The 18,654-nt window shown below is 40.6% G+C and overlaps 2 protein-coding genes across 6 annotated transcripts; one reads left to right on the top strand and one right to left on the bottom strand.

The window, feature by feature from the left end:
- The first annotated feature begins 363 nt into the window (after nucleotides 1–363).
- On the top strand, nucleotides 364–12,195 carry LOC139811117 (CB1 cannabinoid receptor-interacting protein 1). Its single transcript, XM_071775196.1, has 2 exons — nucleotides 364–789; nucleotides 9,920–12,195. Exons 1-2 carry the CDS (start codon nucleotides 614–616, stop codon nucleotides 10,242–10,244), a joined length of 501 nt encoding a protein of 166 aa, XP_071631297.1. The 5' UTR covers nucleotides 364–613; the 3' UTR covers nucleotides 10,245–12,195.
- On the bottom strand, nucleotides 9,334–18,252 carry LOC139811107 (RNA polymerase II-associated protein 1). 5 transcript variants are annotated; one of them, XM_071775173.1, is made up of 10 exons: nucleotides 18,167–18,252; nucleotides 17,984–18,084; nucleotides 16,233–16,743; nucleotides 15,447–16,164; nucleotides 14,866–15,367; nucleotides 14,546–14,715; nucleotides 14,281–14,440; nucleotides 13,933–14,215; nucleotides 13,642–13,745; nucleotides 9,334–13,563 (listed from the first exon to the last, which is right to left on the bottom strand). In XM_071775173.1, exons 3-10 carry the CDS (start codon nucleotides 16,692–16,694, stop codon nucleotides 12,228–12,230), a joined length of 3,735 nt encoding a protein of 1,244 aa, XP_071631274.1. In that variant the 5' UTR covers nucleotides 16,695–16,743; nucleotides 17,984–18,084; nucleotides 18,167–18,252; the 3' UTR covers nucleotides 9,334–12,227. The 5 variants fall into 5 exon arrangements, with proteins under 5 accessions (XP_071631274.1, XP_071631276.1, XP_071631272.1 ...); XM_071775175.1 differs by having other exon boundaries at nucleotides 16,233–16,727; XM_071775171.1 differs by having other exon boundaries at nucleotides 16,233–16,704.
- Between the last annotated feature and the right edge of the window lie 402 nt (nucleotides 18,253–18,654).

Raw genomic sequence — 18,654 nt, 5'->3', positions numbered from 1 at the left:
CACTCGAAAGAAATTAATTATTAATTCGTGAATGCGCTTACGAATTTTAACGCGCTAATTTAAATTTATCTGCCTTGCAATTTCATGTTAATTTAAATTTATCTTTCTTGTAAATTTTGAGAGAGAAAGAGACAGCTTAAATTTATCTTTTCTGCTCACGTGAATTGCCTAAATACACGCTAATGCATCATCCTGCGATAGAATATCTCCGCGTCCTCTCGAACAAAGCTCCATGCACCTCGTTTATCATTGCCAGGAGCTTAACGCTGTCTGAGATCTCCCGACGAAGATACACGGTGGTACGAGAAAAAAAAGGAGGAAATCCGCCGAGCCGGCCGGCGTCGCAAACGTCAAACTCCGTTCGGCGGATCAGTGAGCGTCGCGACGCCCGCGGCGCAGGTTGCACCGCCTCCTCTTCTTGCGCGGCTCGCCGATAGTACATAGCGGTGCGTCGGACAGGACGCCGTCGCGCGGTACCGCCGACTCGCGTCGGTGACACCGCGTGTCTCCTGCATACGTGGCCACTCGATATTCTCTTTTTTTTTTCTTTCTCTTTCTCTCTGGGGCACCAAGACTCCGGACGATTATTATGGGGTATCTGAGCGGCGGCTAAATGGGGGCCGATGGACATTTTCGCGTGACCTTGTCGCTCAGGAGGGAACCGGGCGCCGGGCCGGTCTTCTGCAAGATGGAAACGTCCGCCAGGTTCCGGCAGCTGAAGACGGTGAAGCTGAGCTGCGAGACGACCTATCGGCTCGACATCAGCTTTAAACCGCCGCAACTGCTGCAGTGGGTACAGTGAATGTGCAATTATATATATGTACATACGTCGGTCGCTCCCCTCTTCCTGCCTGCCCTTTCTTCCCCGCTTGAATCCAACGTCGAAGATTTTTCTTTCTTAGGAGGACAGTGGGACCAAGTAGCGACTCCGTGTCGCGTTATCTCGATGATCGGTGATTAGTCGCCGAGTTGTATTATTACAGTTTTACTTGAGAAAAAGTAAATGTATGTCAAACTGGATATATCTGGACGTATATCGTTTCTGTTATAATTTCACAGATCGATTCATTCTTCGTTACATAATGAAAATTTAACTGTATTGACCAAACTTTAATATATTTAGAATCCAATCCACGTATCTGGAACAAATCGTAATTGGCTGATCCCGAATAGAATTTACGGTCTGCACCAGCGCTTAAATTATTTAATCTTACTCGGAGTACACGAAATAAGCATATAGCGACCGGTTACCCTTTTTTTAAGGAGGTCTATAAACCACCGTGAAAAAGTCCCACTCGACTAATAGCGGGTCATCAGGAATTTATACGATCATTTTCAGCGCGAAGACGGGATAGGAGCAGGCAATAAATTTCAACGTCTGAGCTCCTATGCTCCAGGGACGAGGATTACGGTTTCTCGCTATATACGTTCGGATATAGAATCGCTAATAATCCCAACTTACAATTAGCTGCGTAATACTGAAAATAAACTCGGCTGCCGAATACGCACTGAAAACGTTTACTTTTGTGTTTGAGTATGTAACGGAGGGAAAATAATCGCCAATCTCTGCGTTAAAATGTCTTTGTCATATCGCGAGTAAAGTTGTGTCAACGCTTTGCCGTTCAGTCGGACTCGCAGGAATTTTTTTCAGTATACTTACCGAAATAAGATCTCTGAACCGTTAGACATTTTTAATATTAATTTCAGGAGTGAATAACTTAATTGTAGCCACATTTTGTTGCCCCATTCAATTAGTCTAAAAACAAAGTGGAATGATATTAGATCCATTAGATTAAGTATATGTATAATTAGTTTAATAATTTTTATCAGTTTTAATTTAAATAAAATATGTGAACTTTTAACTTTTTACATTTAAACGAAAGACCTGGGGTAATTTTTCAGCAGATAAGTAAATCTGAATCGGTAAGATTTGTTTAATATTAGAAATCTAGTTCATTTTATTCATATCGCATTGCATCGTGAAAATTTTCTGTACAGATCGAAACTTTCTAACATAAACGGAACGAACGGGGTCGCGCTGGGACTCGCAAAACACCGGCGGCTCGAGCATTAAACTCGGATCGAGGAAAGTTTGGAGCGCGCAGCGTTGAAATCAAATAAGCACGTGTGAATGACGGCGACAATCGGCGTGCAGCCAGCCGGTTAAATCGACACGAGCGGATTGATATACAGAGGCAGGCAATTATACGTATATCACCGAGCTCGGGAAAGCGTTACGTTTCCCGTCTATGCTTTTATAAAACGAGATCGCATTACGCGTGATCTCGGGATAAACTTACCCCCTCGCGCGCGCACTGCAGTTTCTAAAACGTGCACGAGCGCGGCGGCAACACAATCGTGGAAATCGGCGGCACGTGGAGGTGAAGGCGGAGGCTTTAAACGTGCGAGCGCACCAGCTGCAAGCTGCAATGATACCCGCAAGGCTCCCCGACCCGTGGCGGGCCCGCGCGAGAAAGAGACCGCGACGTGTTATCGCCTTGAACTGCAAAACTCCCCAGTCCCCAGTCTCGGAAGGGATCGATCGTGATTTTACACGGTGCGCTTCGTGCAGCGTACACGTGCTACTTATTAATTGGCTGATCGATGTGATACAAACCCCCCGACCCCCCGCTCCACGAGGGTGCAAACGTGGACGATCAACTTGTTGTACGACACCGGGGAACCTTATCGCGGAAGCGATGAAGCATGATGGATGTGTCTTTCGTATATACGCCCCCGACCGCGGTCGTGTGGCTTGCCACTTGATGAATATGTGTCATGAATTCAATCGGGTAGATCGGGCTCAGGCTTGAAATATTGCCCATACTATTGCGATTACCCCCCCTCACCCCCGGTAACAGGAGCCCTTGATAACTATCGCGTTGAGAACGATCGCATCGTTATTGTCGGTAATAAATCGCAATTACTTCGCCGCGCGGAATATATATATAATATACACACAATCGCGAATGAGCCGAAATCCCTTATAGAAATTTAATACTGTAAGTGATTATTTGGCTAGTAATTAATTACTTATTTTGAGTATTAAAATCATTAAAAACAGTATTTTTAATACTCAAAATAAGTAATTAATCATTATAGCCAAATAGCCCAAATAATCACTTACAGTATTAAATTTCTGTAAGGGATATATATGCCGAGGAAACTGAGGCGCCGCGCTTACCCCTGGATTAAAATTGTTTATCGAATCTTCGTGATGTTCAACACAATAGACTCAAGGCTGGAAGTTTGAGACAACAATGTATAGGAATTTAATATCAATATGAGGTAATAAGGGTAAGAAGGAATTTAGCGTGGTAGCTTATTTCATTCGATAATTGAGTCGCGATAAAACGACAAGAGGCAAATGTTATTGATAATTAAATTTGAATTGACTGTTTTTTTTTCCTCTTTTTAGTTGTCCGTGCAACATTCCGCGGTGATTTACGGCGAACGGGCGCGATTTGCACGTGATTCGCACACGTTGAACTCGGAATCGAATATGGAGATTATATACGCGAGCAAAAATGCGATGTGCATAAATATTTCACCCACTCGCCGGCGCGATCACGAAGTCCGCCGGAAGTGTCCGCGTGATCTTCGAGAAGTCACGAAAGGCTCGCGTGTCGCGCGGCCGCGCCAGAAAACTGAGCAGTTTCCTCCCCCCCCCCCCGTATCATTTTTCGGACAATGGAGAAAATCCTGCCCCCCCCCTCCCCGACGACGGAAAATCCGGCTTTCCTCCCGACCGCGGCTATCGCCGAAATCTCGGTGGAATTTTAAACAACCGCGCGGATTATTAGTCCGAATCACGCGATGCGCTCTTGCCGCGCGCGTGGCCTGCTTTTTCGATTTTAGTCGTCGGAGCACGACGAGCAATTTTCCCCGACCGCAACGGGAACCTCGTGCTCCCGCCACTGAAAACAAATTAACGATTAATTCGTCGTAATGGAGCACATGTCACTCGCTATGCATTCAATTAATTATTGCATACATACGCGCCTGTGCCCTATATATTTCCTCGCATATGCGGCTTGTGTATGCCTATAAGTCGAACGATTAAAGTTTCGTAATAAGCGGAAAGTTTGCCGTCCTTGTTTTCCGCATTAATATTTCCTTACGGACGGAAGTGAGGCAGGAGAACGCGAAATGTAGACACATTGACGAGCTTGTGACGTTACGAGCCGACGGGGCGGGGCGTTTTGCATTTTTTACGAACGCGATAATGCTATATCGACCGCGCGCGCATTCCTTCGGATATGCCAGTCCACGACTGCAATTCCCCGGCTCATCTCTTATTTCAGATGTAGCTCTTGCACCATGCATTTTTAATCTTTAAACCTGGACCGATGTGTCCCGCAAGACGCATCTCTGCCCGTCCAGATCTGCACGGGACGTCTCGTTTTTCGGCAAAATGTTTCCAACTCGTGTAAATATATATTTTCAAATCTCTTCAGTTTATCGTTTCTTGTTCTATTATCTAAAATCTCATTTTATGTATATATTGAAAGTTTCTTAATTTTTTTGCTTCCTCATAGAGGAAGCTTTAATTTTTTTTGTTTTTCTGAACGTGGTTCAGAATGTTTTAAAACGTCGAAAAATTGTAATTTTAAGAAATGTATGTATGTATGTATGTATGTGTGTGTGTATGTATGTATGTGCCAAATTTACCGAAATTTCTATAACTCCAGAACTAATCAACCAAATCTTAACGAATTATATATGAAATAGGGGTAGAAAAAACTGAAGAATATAATAGAATTAATAAAAATTGCTAATAATCAATAATCAAGGGATTCTTTTTTTAAATTTAAATTTTGAATTTTTTTAAAAATGTCCATGGTTGCTCTAACTTCCGCAAATTTGGAAATATCGATCAATTTCTCATTTTATTATATTTTTCAGTCTTTTCTACCCCTATTTCATATATAATTTTTTAAGATTTGGTTGATTAGATCCAGCTTTATACGCGATCAAAAGTCGATAATTTTGCTCGCATATAAAGCTAGAGCATATAAAGCTCGCATATAAAACTAATCAAACAAATTTAAAAGAATTATATGAAATAGGGGTAGAAAAGACCGAAGTAAAAATTGTTTTTTGAGTTTTCGATGTCAATGTGTTGCTTATGTTCGAAAACGTCGAAAAATCGTAGACTATCATTAACCCTCAGGGTACGGACTGGGTTAGCGTAACCCGAGCGAATTTTGAAAGTAGCGCCATTTCAAAGGAAGTGAATGGTTATTTTCAAATGTATCTTTGTTTAAACAAATAATGTAATAAATCTATCAACGCCATTGTATTTTTGAGAAAATTTCCGATTAAAAAAAAAATTTGTTTTAATTGACAAATTACAGCCCGATATATACAGTCAATCAAAGTCGCCGGGTTAGGCTAACCCATGTCCGTACGGAACGTAACTTTTTTATAGTCCGTACCCTGAGGGTTAAAGGTAGGTTGGTGTTGAATTATCTTTTTTTTTCTATTTTATATATAATTCTTTAAGGCCGGTATTCATAGTCGGGTCTTATATTCAAGATCGTCTTAAGTATAGTCTTAAGGCGTCATCAGCCAATCAGAGGGCCGTATTAGCATCTTAAGACATCACTTCCTCTATGAGGAAGCCAAGTGCAAATTTCTAATTTGCACCATTTTATATTAGTAAGATTTTTGTATTAATATTTATTAGAGTTTTCAATAAATTGCGTTGAAAAAATTGTACATATAAATAGAAATTTAATCAAAATCAATCTGACTCGATCTCAAATGTATAGGAAATATAGAAATTCAGCTGTATAACAGTTTTTATTATTTTACATGATTGTGAATTTATATTCTATATATTAGAAGAGAGTATATTACATGTTATGTGTGCAATTATAATACTTACTCGCAGTCCAATTACACTCATGGTTCCAATAACTATTATTAAAAAAGTTAATGCATATACCTGATACGATGAATTTAATATATCAACAAACCTACGGAATAGAAATAATGTTAGCAAATTAACTTTTGAGTATAAGCTGTAACATTATTTCAATATCACATATAAAAGATAAATTAAGAAACAATTTCATCAAAATTGCTTACTTTATAGCAAGCTGATGTTTTTTTTTTAACATATTACGTATTTCCAATATATCATTTCTTCGTTTAATGAATCAAGTTCCTCATTTCTACCAAGTTTATTTTCGCTAGTATCATTGTTATTGTCCACTTTTGAAATTATATTTTCCATTTGCTTACTGCGAAATAAATTTGGCAGTATTTTGCACAAATCAAATAAAATATGTATAACACATAGCATATACATGTATTATATACAATAGATTTTCAGAAAATATATATAATATAAAATCAGAATCTTGTTAATTGTAATAATAATAATTGTAATAATATAATAGAGCGTTACACGTGTTCTATCATATACGTCTTATCTTCATACTTTTCATCTGCTTACCTGACAGCCGCAAATAAGCTGCATGCATGCGCGGTACATGCGATATGCATTGTATCAACGCTTACCGTGATGTTTATACTCACAATAGCTAGAACGGAAATGTAACAAAAAATTGGTAGAAAATATTCATCTTTATTCACTCTAAATTCGACTTCGATGACGAAGAATCGCGGACGTGATTCGTTAAGAGGCATTATGACATCTAAGAATTAGGGATATGCCGAATACAGAAATTGCCGGATGTCGGATACCGGATATCCGGTAATAACGTGAAACCGGATACCGAATAATCCGGCCGGATAATTTTTTGAGCGGATACCGGATATTTGCCGGATTATCCGGTAGATACTAATTTCTCACAATTAATTTTTGACGGTTCATTTCAAATTTTAAAGATTTAAGAGATTAAGATTTGAAATGCACTGTCAAAAATTAATTGTGCATCGTCCGAATGATCATACAATAGTAATATCTGTATAAAATGTACATACATGTGATACGATGTTATAGTATGTACGATAAAAAATAATAAAAGTCAACAGTGTTTGAAAGTATTTTTTGTTTCAATAGAATATGTGTCGATTAATACTTATTACCTCTAACGGATAATAACTTATTAAATAAGTTACTATCCGTTTGAGGTAATAAGTATTACTTTTCAACTAAAAAGCATGCAGAAACTCCATATTAAATTTTTCACGAGCTTATTTTGAAACGGCCAAAGACCTACAGTTGACAATTTAAATATTGAGTTGGTATTGTATTCTCGATATTATTGTCGACCACAGGTCTTTGGCCGAATGACTTCCGAATGCGACGTCTTACAAAAGTCAGGAAGACGAGAACACTACAAAAAATAGATATCAGACAGCTGCAAAAACCAGGCATGCAGACACACGTGAGCTCCAGACTCGAGGATGAACTGAAGGAAATTCAGAGACCGGAACAAACCACAGTGGAAATAGAAAGAACCTGGGATAAGATAAAGACCACCATAACGGAGATGACAGGTTCAGGACATCGGATTCCCCGAGGTAGGAAGGAAAAAGAAGTGGATGACCACGGAAATTTTAGAGCTCATGACCGAAAGAAGGATACAAAAACCAAATCCTCGGCTATACAAAGAAATCAATAAAAAGATCAGGAGAAAATGCAGAGAGGCAAAAGAACAGTGGATGTCTGGAGAAATGCAAGGAAATCGAAGTACTTGAAGAAAAACATGACGCGTTCAATGTGCACAAAAAAGTAAAAGAAATGACAAATCGTGCCCGAAGACATCAAGTTCTATAACCCTACGAGATGCTAACAACGAAATAATCACGGGAGTGGAAGCAAAACTGCAAGTATGGAAGAGATACGTGGAGGAGCTCTTTGATGACGACAGACCAAGACAAAAACATAAATGAGTGCGGCCCAGAAATTACCAAGGACGAGGTTGTTCACGCAATAAAAGCTCAGAAAAACGGAAAAGCCACTGGCCCAGACAGCGTATATGCTGAAGTCATCAAACTGATAGCCGACCGAGAAGGTAAGGGACTAGATCTACTGATCGCACTTTATTTCAATGCGATTTATAGATCAGGTAATATCCCTTCCGACTGGTTGAAATCAACATTTAATTACTCTGCCTAAAAAGACTCAGGCCTCACGCTGTGATGACTATCGCATGATTAGTCTCATGTCTCATGTTCTAAAAATATTCCTTAGAATAATTCACACCCGAATCTTCAGGAAATGCGAGTACCAGCTGGATGAAACCCAATTCGGATTCAGGAATGATCTTGGCACCCGCGAAGCGTTGTTCTCCGTGAACGTACTATTCTGTGAGATTTTATACTCATTTTCTTTGCGACAGAATTTTAATCCGAGCGACTTTGTAGAAAGTTAATTTACGAAAGCGAGTGCATTTACGTGCTATAATTAATTCTTGCATGATTCGTAAATCTGACTCTTTCTTCGACCAAAAAAAAAAAAACATACACATTTCTCCTCATCGTATGTGTTGTCTCACGTTCCATTTTTCATTGCTTTTGCAGGATTTACAGACCGTTCGTTTCTAGATAATGATCCGATTGCTGCCACGCGATTGTTTATTTCGGACGATAAAGCCGATGCACGCACGCAGGTCATTTGCGCGAACCCTCGTCGTCGTCGTCGTCGCCTTCGTGAAAACTCTAAAAATAAAGCCAGTCGAAGCGTGAGTCAAGTGCGCCTCGTATCCATATATCAGAGCTAAACTAGACCAGCTTTGAAGATCTATCGATCTAAGGATCAAAAGCGTTCAGAAATATCGGCCTGACGTAAAAGATCCAAATTCGCGGTTCAGGATCCAAGGATCTGGGTGAAGCAAGAACGACCGCAGCCACTCGCAGATATTATTGTAACAACGTATAGTTCTCGCACAGTTCGAGATTAAGTAATCATCCTTGAACTCGTTTATCCAATAATTGTATAAGCGCTTTTAGTTATTAACGGTAAGTCGATGTCAGCGAATTAAGGGTTTAAGAAGTAGTACAGTGAATGTTTTAAAGATCTTTTATTAGTATAACAACGTTTTATTTTATTTGTTACATAATTCTTCTTTAATTAAAGCGTCTTTTTTTACTGTGTAAAAATTGCGCGTTTTAATTTGCGAAAGGGTATAATCGATATAAAGGATAGTTTAATATATTTTGATTAAAAAGTGCTTGAAATTTTTATACAAGGTTCTTAGGCGAACCTGCATTCTTATATGCGACACGTAATTTAGTTTTCTGATTTACGTCGTTTTCCTGCCGATCGCTATTTCTAAGCGCTGTAAAACGCACTTTTACGACGAGTTGACTTATAGGAATGTTTTGTTGGTATACATTAATAATAATCGTCGATCCGTTTATTTTGACGTTATGCCAGGCGTGAGAAAAAATATTGCCAAAGTACACACACGTGGCAACGATTGTGCCACGCAAAACATCTATTTTCGCCACAAAAAATAAAAGAGTTCCACCCGGTGTTGTAAAGCGCGTTTTGAGAGACTCCGCGCCATTTCCGTTGCATTCGTTCGAACTTTTGTCGGCTTTCTCGCTTTGCGGACAGTCAATATGCCGAATAAGCAAAAGCAAATGATGTTCTTTTGGAAATAAATAACTGTAAGCTTTGGTCGAAAAGAAATAGGTCATATCAAACAGAATGCCGCAACGAGGATGTGCAATAATCGGAGTTTCTCCGTTCGTTCATTATCCAGTCGACACGCAAACTTTCCGTCTTCCATTCGTCACTCTAATCTCGAGCCCATTATTTTAGGTTTTAAATTATTTAAATAAAACGTTATAGCATAATAATTAAGAAATTCAGAGCGCAATTCTCCTCCGTAAATAAAATAGAAAATACGAATACAAATTGTTAAGAGCTATGCGTACACTTTGAGAGCTTTACAGAACATATTTTTTCTGCTAAAATTCCTGCCGACTTTTTCAGGTCCCTGAGTATCGGAGGGAAACAGGTGGAGGCGATCGAACGCGCGAGGAACGCTACGGCGTGCGCCTACAGCGCTTATCACAGCACCAAGGATATCCCGGCGAGCGCGCGCGGCCACCGAGAGGATCTGCCGATCGCCATGAGAGTCCTCGGCTCCGGTTTCCTGACCACCTGCCTGCAGATCAAATACTACCGGCTGGATGATCAGAGCCACTGCGAGTGGGGTGCCAGATTGCACTGCATCGAGCTCGATTGCTCGAGCGTCGAGGGACGTCTCGTCACGGTGGACCGGGAGACCTACAGAAAGCTCGGCATAGAATCTTAACGAAACGTCTCATCACGCCGCACCGGCGGCGCGTATCGGCTCGCTGCCAGCTCGTTACATAGGAACGACGAGGAACCCGACGCCGCGCCGCACAATCGATGCCTCTCGCACGCGATCGGTTGAATACTTTACGCTCGTAAATGGTATAAACACAGGTTGCACGGGGGGTTTATGTTCGGATGAGTTAAGAACCCTAATCTTGGGTCCATACTTTTTGCCTAGAAAACCCCGAGCATATAAGCATAAAGGTGGAATCGATAACGAGTCTAATGTATTTTGACCAAAATTGTTAAAATTGCGATATATTTTTTTTTCATTAATATAGAAAAACAGGAGCTTAAAATTTTTGCCTATTTAATTATATAAATTTTGCCCAAATATTCGCCCCCCAATACTTCGAAAATAAACTTTGGGACGAACTTAAGTTAATCGTCGCGCCAGATTATGTTGAATGAGAAAGACTTCGTTAGAAGGGTATTTTCAATTTAGTACGACGAATATAAATTGCGTAGGAATTCCGTGGAAGTATCACGACCGACGCGTAATTGAGATTGAACGTCGCCAGCTGGCTAACAACATTGTGTTAATAGCGTGAGTCAAGTTATTCAGAGAAGCCTATCGCAAACTGATCTTTTGAGGATTCCTCCTCATCAAAGGAACACTGAAATTTTGTATCAAAGTGATGGCCTGAACGAAATTAAGAGTATTATTCTTATATTCTTAGAAATTTAAAAATTAGGATTTAAATATATCCTACAGAAGTTTCATGCTTCTATGCGTTAATACATTATCGATTGCATTGCATCGATTGCATTGCACAACTAGCGTATAGTAATTATTACACACTACTTTCGATGCAGGATAAATTATAAACATCTAACGTTAGAAGGAATAATCAACCACAATTATTTTCGGCTGATATCTTCCATTATTTAGCGAAGAGAACTATTGCAGGAATCAATATGATAGAAAAACAAGCTCCAACACATACGAACACATCGATAATGAAATACTTGTTACATATGACGCTTTACGTATGTATTATGTGTCGAACACACGCCAACATACGCGTTATTGATTATCGATTAAGACTTAATTGCCAGACGAATAAATAGTGAGGTAATATGCCGCGGTGAGGAAGAATGTTTTTTTTCCTAATTGAAAGCATCGACAGAAGTCCTACTCGTCAACGGCGCGGTGTCAGCTTTCGTAAAACTTCGCGATCGAAGTGCACGATGCACTTTCGCGCGTACTGTTAACGCGTTCGCTTTAGTGTTAATTTTTCTCATTTACGGTAATTTTCCCGTCTCTCTTCTTCTCTTATTTCATATCTTCGCACTTCTCAGCGGATGGAGGATTTTTGTATCGAGATAGCTCGCCAGATACACACGTTGTCGTGTGTAAATTAATTGCAGAAACGTCCTCAGATGACGATCGCTACGATATAGGTATACTCGAAGCACCGCGAAAACTTGGGCAATCATCGAAGTGACCAATTAACGCCTTTAAGCTTACTATAATAATTGTGCAAGTTGTTTCTACTTTCTCTACTCGTTCAATAAATCTTAACGAAATTATCATTGTATAAATGTACTGCATATACAGGGTGATTCTCGATTATATGTTTATACTTTATTAGAAGGTGTCATATGGCTCATATGGAAACATGGATTAAACATTCATTCTCGAAGTCGCACCAATCGTGTCGGCGTAATCGAGGCACGTGCATGTATTTAAATATTCACACTGTGTGTTCGTTGTACTGTCACTGCAATCAGTCTTGCTCGTCCTAATGTGGATGACGAAAAAGAATGGACAGTGAATCAAGTTTTAGAGATCGCAATGCACGGAATTTTTTGCAACTTCTTACTCCTATAAATGTATAATTAACAATCACTCTGGTATGAAATCTAAGAAGAAATATATACAATTTACATACAATGCAAAATCACACGTCGCGTCTTTTCTGTTCTCATTTTACATTCATAATTGCGGTGGTACGTAGTGCAACAATGCATCGGCGATATCTTTGTTCCGCAACTTCTCCACTTGCGCACGCATTCGCACCGCCAGCCTGTTCGAGCGCTTCAGATACATTGCCGAGTGGTGCAAGGCGATCGTGAAGGGAACCGGGCACCACGTCTCCCTGACCACTCCGCGAACGAGCGCAGTCATGTAGCTCTCTATGAGCGACGTGTCGTCCTCCTCCGGATAGAGATACTCCTTCAGCGGCAACACCAACTTCTCCGGCGGTAGTTTCAGGTATCGCAGCGCGGCCGCGTGTTCCGACCACAGCAGTTTTCGATAGTGCGGATCGTGCCGTTGCGCCGCCGCCACCAGCAACGTCATGGCGTAACCGTCGTCGCCGTACGAGGTCGAGCAGAAGTGCTCGCACAGCGCGATGAACAGATCGGTGAAGGAGCTCAGCCCCGGCAGCTCTGTCTGGAAGTTCAATCGCGTGTGGTACCTCCTCAACAGATTCGACAGAACGTTCAGCAGCAGCGTGGACACGTCGCTGTCCAGGTAGATGGTGTCGCAGAGGTACACCAGTATCAGTCTGCTGAATCTCAATGTGGGCGACAGCTTCTCCATGAGATCGGGCAGGACCAACGTCAGGCTCAGCACCGTCAGGACGCTGTCCTTATCCTCCGACTGCAATTTGATATCGTTTTTGCACTTTGTGTACATGTGAACCAGCGGCAAGAACAGCCAGTCCTTCGGCATCGCCGCTTGATTCCAATCGCCATTCGGCGTGACGTATCTCTCGTACAGCGACGCCGCGTCGGAATGCGAGCCTATCTTGACCCGGTCTACCGTGGACGCCAGATCTAATTTGGCCAGTTCGTTAGTGATCATTTCCAAATTCACTTTTTCGTTCGATAACGCGATTTGAAGGAGCTTCCTCACGTGATCCGTGGCATCCGCGGGCAATGACGAGATGAGCTTGATGGTGATCCTCCACACAATTTGCGCTGTCTGATTATTGATTGTGTCCCCGAGGAGGGATGCTGATTTTACTACCGCTGTCAAAAGATACAACTCCGTTCTGCTGTACCACGATCTTTCCAAACTCCACTCGGTCGTTTCCAACTCTCGTATGTATTTGCGGAAAGACGGGTGTTCGAGTATTGTACGAATTTCTGCTACGCGTGAGCTACTGTGAAACGTATTCAGTATCGTCGCCAAGAATGGTATGCATGAATGCACCGACACGATCGGCTGCAACTCTCCGTTCTCCGTGAGAACATTCAAATTTGGAAGGCAGGATGGTTCCCGATCCGTAGTCGTGTTACAGTCGCTCAATAAATTTGAACTGGAACTACAAGAAAATGAATATTGTAAGTTGTCATTTTTATACACACGTTTCGAAGTAGTAAAAAAAAAAGGAGTCTCTTACCGAAGATTTGAGAAAACGTGCTGATTGGATAGCCACGTTGTTTTGAATGCGGAAATCTCGTCAACGGCGGATAAACTCTTGGCGATTAATTTCATAACACCCCACTGAAATTTACATTTCATAAGCCTTCTCGAATATTGATAAGTGTTAAGATAACAATAAGGTTGATAAATATTAAGGAAACATACGAGATACAAATATAGCCTTAACATTTTTAAGCATTTTTTTAGGTAATTATTTCTTAATAATTCTTGATAAATTGATGACAAATAGATCAATAATTGCTCTCACCGTTACATTAGATACCGACGACAACTGTGTACTCCACTTCGCCAGCAACGTAGAAATGTTCGGTTTTAATGTTTTCTCGTGACTCGCCACAGCAATTAAAGCCGCGGCGTGCTCGCACGCCAACTCGGATGTATTTTGAATATCATGATTACTTAATAACAGCTGCAATTGCGATATGAGAGTTAACTGGGCGCCTGCGACACTGTCCAATCCTATTTCGTAATGCAACAATATTCGCCAAAGCCGCAGGCTCTCGATGCTGAGACTTATGTCATTGTTCCTGCTAAAGTATTATGTGTTTAATAAAATAAATGTATGTAAAATTAGCAGACGCATGAGAATGCTTACCCCGTCTCACTGCTAATGTACGTTAGGATGGATTGAATAATTTTGAAGTTATCCAATTTCTGCGCGACGGGCTTCTTGCCATACGTGACGAGAACACGACACAACTTAATCGCCTTAACTACGGGAATCCCGTAAACGTTCTTTATCGTGTCCTGCATCGCTGTAAAGAGATTCAGATTCTTAAATCTTACCTAATAATTATTTATCCAATAAGTAGATTTTAGATTTATTTAAAACCTATCTAATAACTTCAAGCTTAATTTACCTAATTGGTCTATAGACAGTGGTATAAAATTCTGGACAATGGTGTCTAACAAATATGACGTGGACGAGATATTCAATGCCGTAATGTGCGAATGTCTCGCGAGACGGATGAGTATCTCTAAGGCACACGTTACTCCAACAGGTGGTGGATGCATCTCATTTAAAATGTATCTACAAATGGTTACACTCAAATCAGTTTTACAATTTCATGTGCTCTTGAAGAAGACTATAATAAAGTCATGTGATTACAAGAGTCTTAAGATCATCAATATTTAAATCAAAGTATTACGAATTTAACTAAAAATAATGACAAAGTTGTACCTGATTCTCAATAAAAAATCTGATCTCAGTAACGTAGCCACGGTATCCAACTGTGCCAATTCGTGATCCTTGAGGCTACTTGTATCCTTGTCTTCAAGTTGAGGCGTCAAGGTGGGTTCTGCGTATCCGTCGAATCCATGTAGTCTGTCCAAGCATACCTCGTCCGCCTCGCTGACCAGGAAAGCTCTGAGAGCTTGCAGAGCCGCCGTGACCACAGCCACCGACGAGTCATCCAGCGAAAATCTCAGCAGCAACAGAATATTCTTCTGACTGAGCGCGACCAGTGGTGCTGGATGCAGGGCCTTGTCGTACCAACCCTTGCGCGTCTTCTCCATGATATTGGCCAGAGTGACAAGGGCTGTACCCCGTTGCTGTTGAGTGGAAGACCTGCTCAGTTGTAGCAACTCCTGAAGGGAATATCCGGGACGTACGGGTTCCTCGCCGTGATGATGGAGGCCTTTGTCTACAGTTAAGCTCTCATCTTTGTACGGCAATAAAAGACCTGGAAAAATACAAAAAAGATAATAGAAGTAAAAGATGAGAAAAATCAATATCGTAGCAAAATTTATGATATTATTCACCGTTGAAATCAAATCTCGCATTGTATTCTTTGGTCGGATCGGGCTCGTCTTCTTTCTTTTCCGGCAAGTCTTCCATCCACTTCAACTTTTCTGGTTCGGGAGCGTTCATATGCAGCCATCCTTTCTGTTTGCTTTCTTCGAATAATTCTTTGGATAATCCTGGGATTATGCTCGAGGAGTCATCCTCGCAATCCATTTTTGTATCGACATCATTCGAAGGAAACTTTGTCTTCTTATCATTAGATCTTGTATCCATTGTTGTTTCTTTTGTAATTAAAGTGCTCGCTGTATCATTCTTGCAATCCATTTCCGAGTCGTTTAAGTTGTCGTTCGACGAAAGCTTCATCTTCTTATCACTGGATACTTCTATATCCATTGCTGTGGTTTTGCTCGCGGCTGAAACGCTACTTTGCTTATTGTCCTGTTCGATTGATCTTTTGCCGGATTTCTTCTTTATGTTTCTTAAAAACTGTATTATCTTAGGATCAAGAGTCTCCTCAAGCTTCCTCTTTTCGTGTAATATCTCCGCCTCGTTCATCTGCGCCAGCTTTTCCAAATTTTCCTTGTGAATTTCAATGGCCAATTGATCTTCCATCGCAATCGCCTCTCCCTTGTCGCAGTGGAAAGATTCGTCCCTCGGAACTTTCACCGACTCAATTCTCACAGATTTCACCTCTGAAACTTTTTGCCCGAATAAACTCTGCTTACCATCGGTCTTCTACAAAGAGCAACAAAATTATACAGTTGGCATAAAAATAACAGATAACACATTTCATTCAGACATACCTTTTCCACAAGTGACGCGTCGTCGAATCTAAAAACCTCGGGGAACCCTAACTTGACTGTTGCGGGAACACAGTTGTTAAACTCATATTTGTCGAATTTCCTTTCCAAGATATTGCCAAGTATTATGTGCGACGACGCCGTAGGTACATTCTGGACCATGTCCTCCAACTTTCCCTTCATCGTTTCCCGAATCTTGTCCTTGACAGCCGGATTTATCACTTCTCCGCTGCCTCGCGAGGTAGAAACCACATCTTGTTTCGCCCTCGATTGTTTCAATTTCGAGAATTGGGATCTTGCTCTGCTAGCACTCGGAGCACCGTCCGAAGCGTTGGCTGAATTTCTTGGATTTATTGGCTTTACGGACGGTTGCTGCTTCGCCTTCAAAAACTCTTCTTGCTGGCGCAGAAGCTCCTCCTCGCTGTCGCCCGCTTTAGGTCTCTTCCACGCAGCTTCACCAGCCATCTCTCAGGTTCTTTTTTTATATAGAAAAAATAACTTCCTCCGCCAGTGATTAAAAACAAAAAATATTATTTTATTACTCGACTAACTGGCAACAATATAAATAGTAGCACTATTTTTTTTTTAATTTGTGACAAATGGATGGAAATTCAAACGCAAGAGTACGTCTTGCCAAGAGAACTTCTCTAAAAAAATATAGCCGTTCGGAATCGGCGTTAAACTGTAAGTTCCATATACAATGTGTATAATCCACGTGCGCAACGCCCAACACATGTATATGAAGAGAAGTCACCACGCTCGGGCACGAGCAATAGGACTGAGTATGAGCATTTATATATACTCTTTGTCGTCTCCCCTGCATGCACATCTGCACATAAATAAGGAAAAAATTAATGCAATCGCAGCATAATATAAAAGAAGATGTTCTTTAAGAATTCTTTATTAAGAATAATCTTCTTTTATATTATGCTGCGATTGCATTAATTAATATTTTCCTTATTCATGTGTAACTGATGCAAGATAGAGCTTCGTTGGTGCATCAATTGGAGCAACTTAAAAAAAAAAAAAAAAAAAAAAAATAGCGATCCGGATGAAGAGGAGCTTATGACTATTACCGAATTCATAGAACTGCCGTAACAAATTGCAGATCTGCAGCACAAGATTCTCGAGTCAGACCAGGAAACTAGGCAAAGTGCCAGATGGAATATAATACGTACAATAGCGGACGCCGAGGCGGCATTTGAAACGGCATTTCACATAATTACACAAAACAGGAAGCAACAATGTTATAAGTATGACGAATTGGAGAAAAAAAAGTATCGGGACTTAGAAGCGCGACTAGAGGAACATGAAAAACGATATAGAGTAAATGCTTCGTGCCCGAGCGTGATGACTTCTCTTCATATACACGTGTTGCGCACGTGGATCATACACATTGTACATGGAACCTACAGTTTAACGCCGATTTCGAACGGCTATATTTTTCAGAGAAGTTCTCTTTTGGCAAGACATACTCTCGGTGGCTTGCCATTGCCATCCGAGAGGAGAACGAGCGAATATAAAATTTTCTAAGCTCTACCGGGGATCGATCCCGGGACCTTTGGCTCAATAGACCAGTGCGCTGTCTACTAGCCCACGCTCGTCCTCGGTGGTGCCTAATACTATTTATATTATTGCCAGTCAGTCGAGTAATGAAATATTTTTTTCTTTTTTTATATGATATTTAACAGGCTTCATTCAATTTTAGGTTTCTTTTTACACTTCTAATTAACTTTTTCGTATAATCTTATTACCTTATTACATTCTTCTTTAATTATTTCTTATTCTCTCAGGTTGTCATAACCTCTCTGTTATTCTCAACAGTTTGTAATCATACATGGCAACGGAGCAAGACCTGCAAAATCGAAACTCGATAATCGCAGTTTACAAGAATTATTATCGTGACAATTCGCGTTGCTGTCATCTCGTCAACTCACCTGAATTTACCTCACGCGATGCGGTTTGACGCTTGACGCGATCCGATGCGTTCCCGTCAGCTGTCAATCGTTGCTCTTGGCGCCAGTAGCGCCACGAAAAACGCGACGACTGCATTTACCGTGCGTAGGAAAAGTAGGTATTACCGACGATTGGAAAATATGTTTCATTGTCCGAATTTTTCATATTATATATATATTAATTAGAATTTCTATAAAAATTTTCGGATTTTCTCAAAATGCTCAGAATTTTTCAAATTTTTTAATACCAATTGGAACACATTTTTTTAAAAACAGACAAAATAATAAAAAATATATCAGATTTTTTCCACCAACACACATCTTTGTAAAAATCTAAATAAATATGAAAAAAATTGTGCAATTTATCAGAAATTTTCACACATACGCGCAGATACTGAAGTATTTCGAAAATCCTCTCGTCAAATTATTTCTGAAAATATCTGAGGAATTTTATATATTTTTCCAGAATT

The sequence above is a fragment of the Temnothorax longispinosus genome, chromosome 4, assembly GCF_030848805.1.
Source record: "Temnothorax longispinosus isolate EJ_2023e chromosome 4, Tlon_JGU_v1, whole genome shotgun sequence".
NCBI lineage: Eukaryota > Metazoa > Arthropoda > Insecta > Hymenoptera > Formicidae > Temnothorax > Temnothorax longispinosus.
This window is presented reverse-complemented; position numbering and strand designations above follow the sequence as displayed.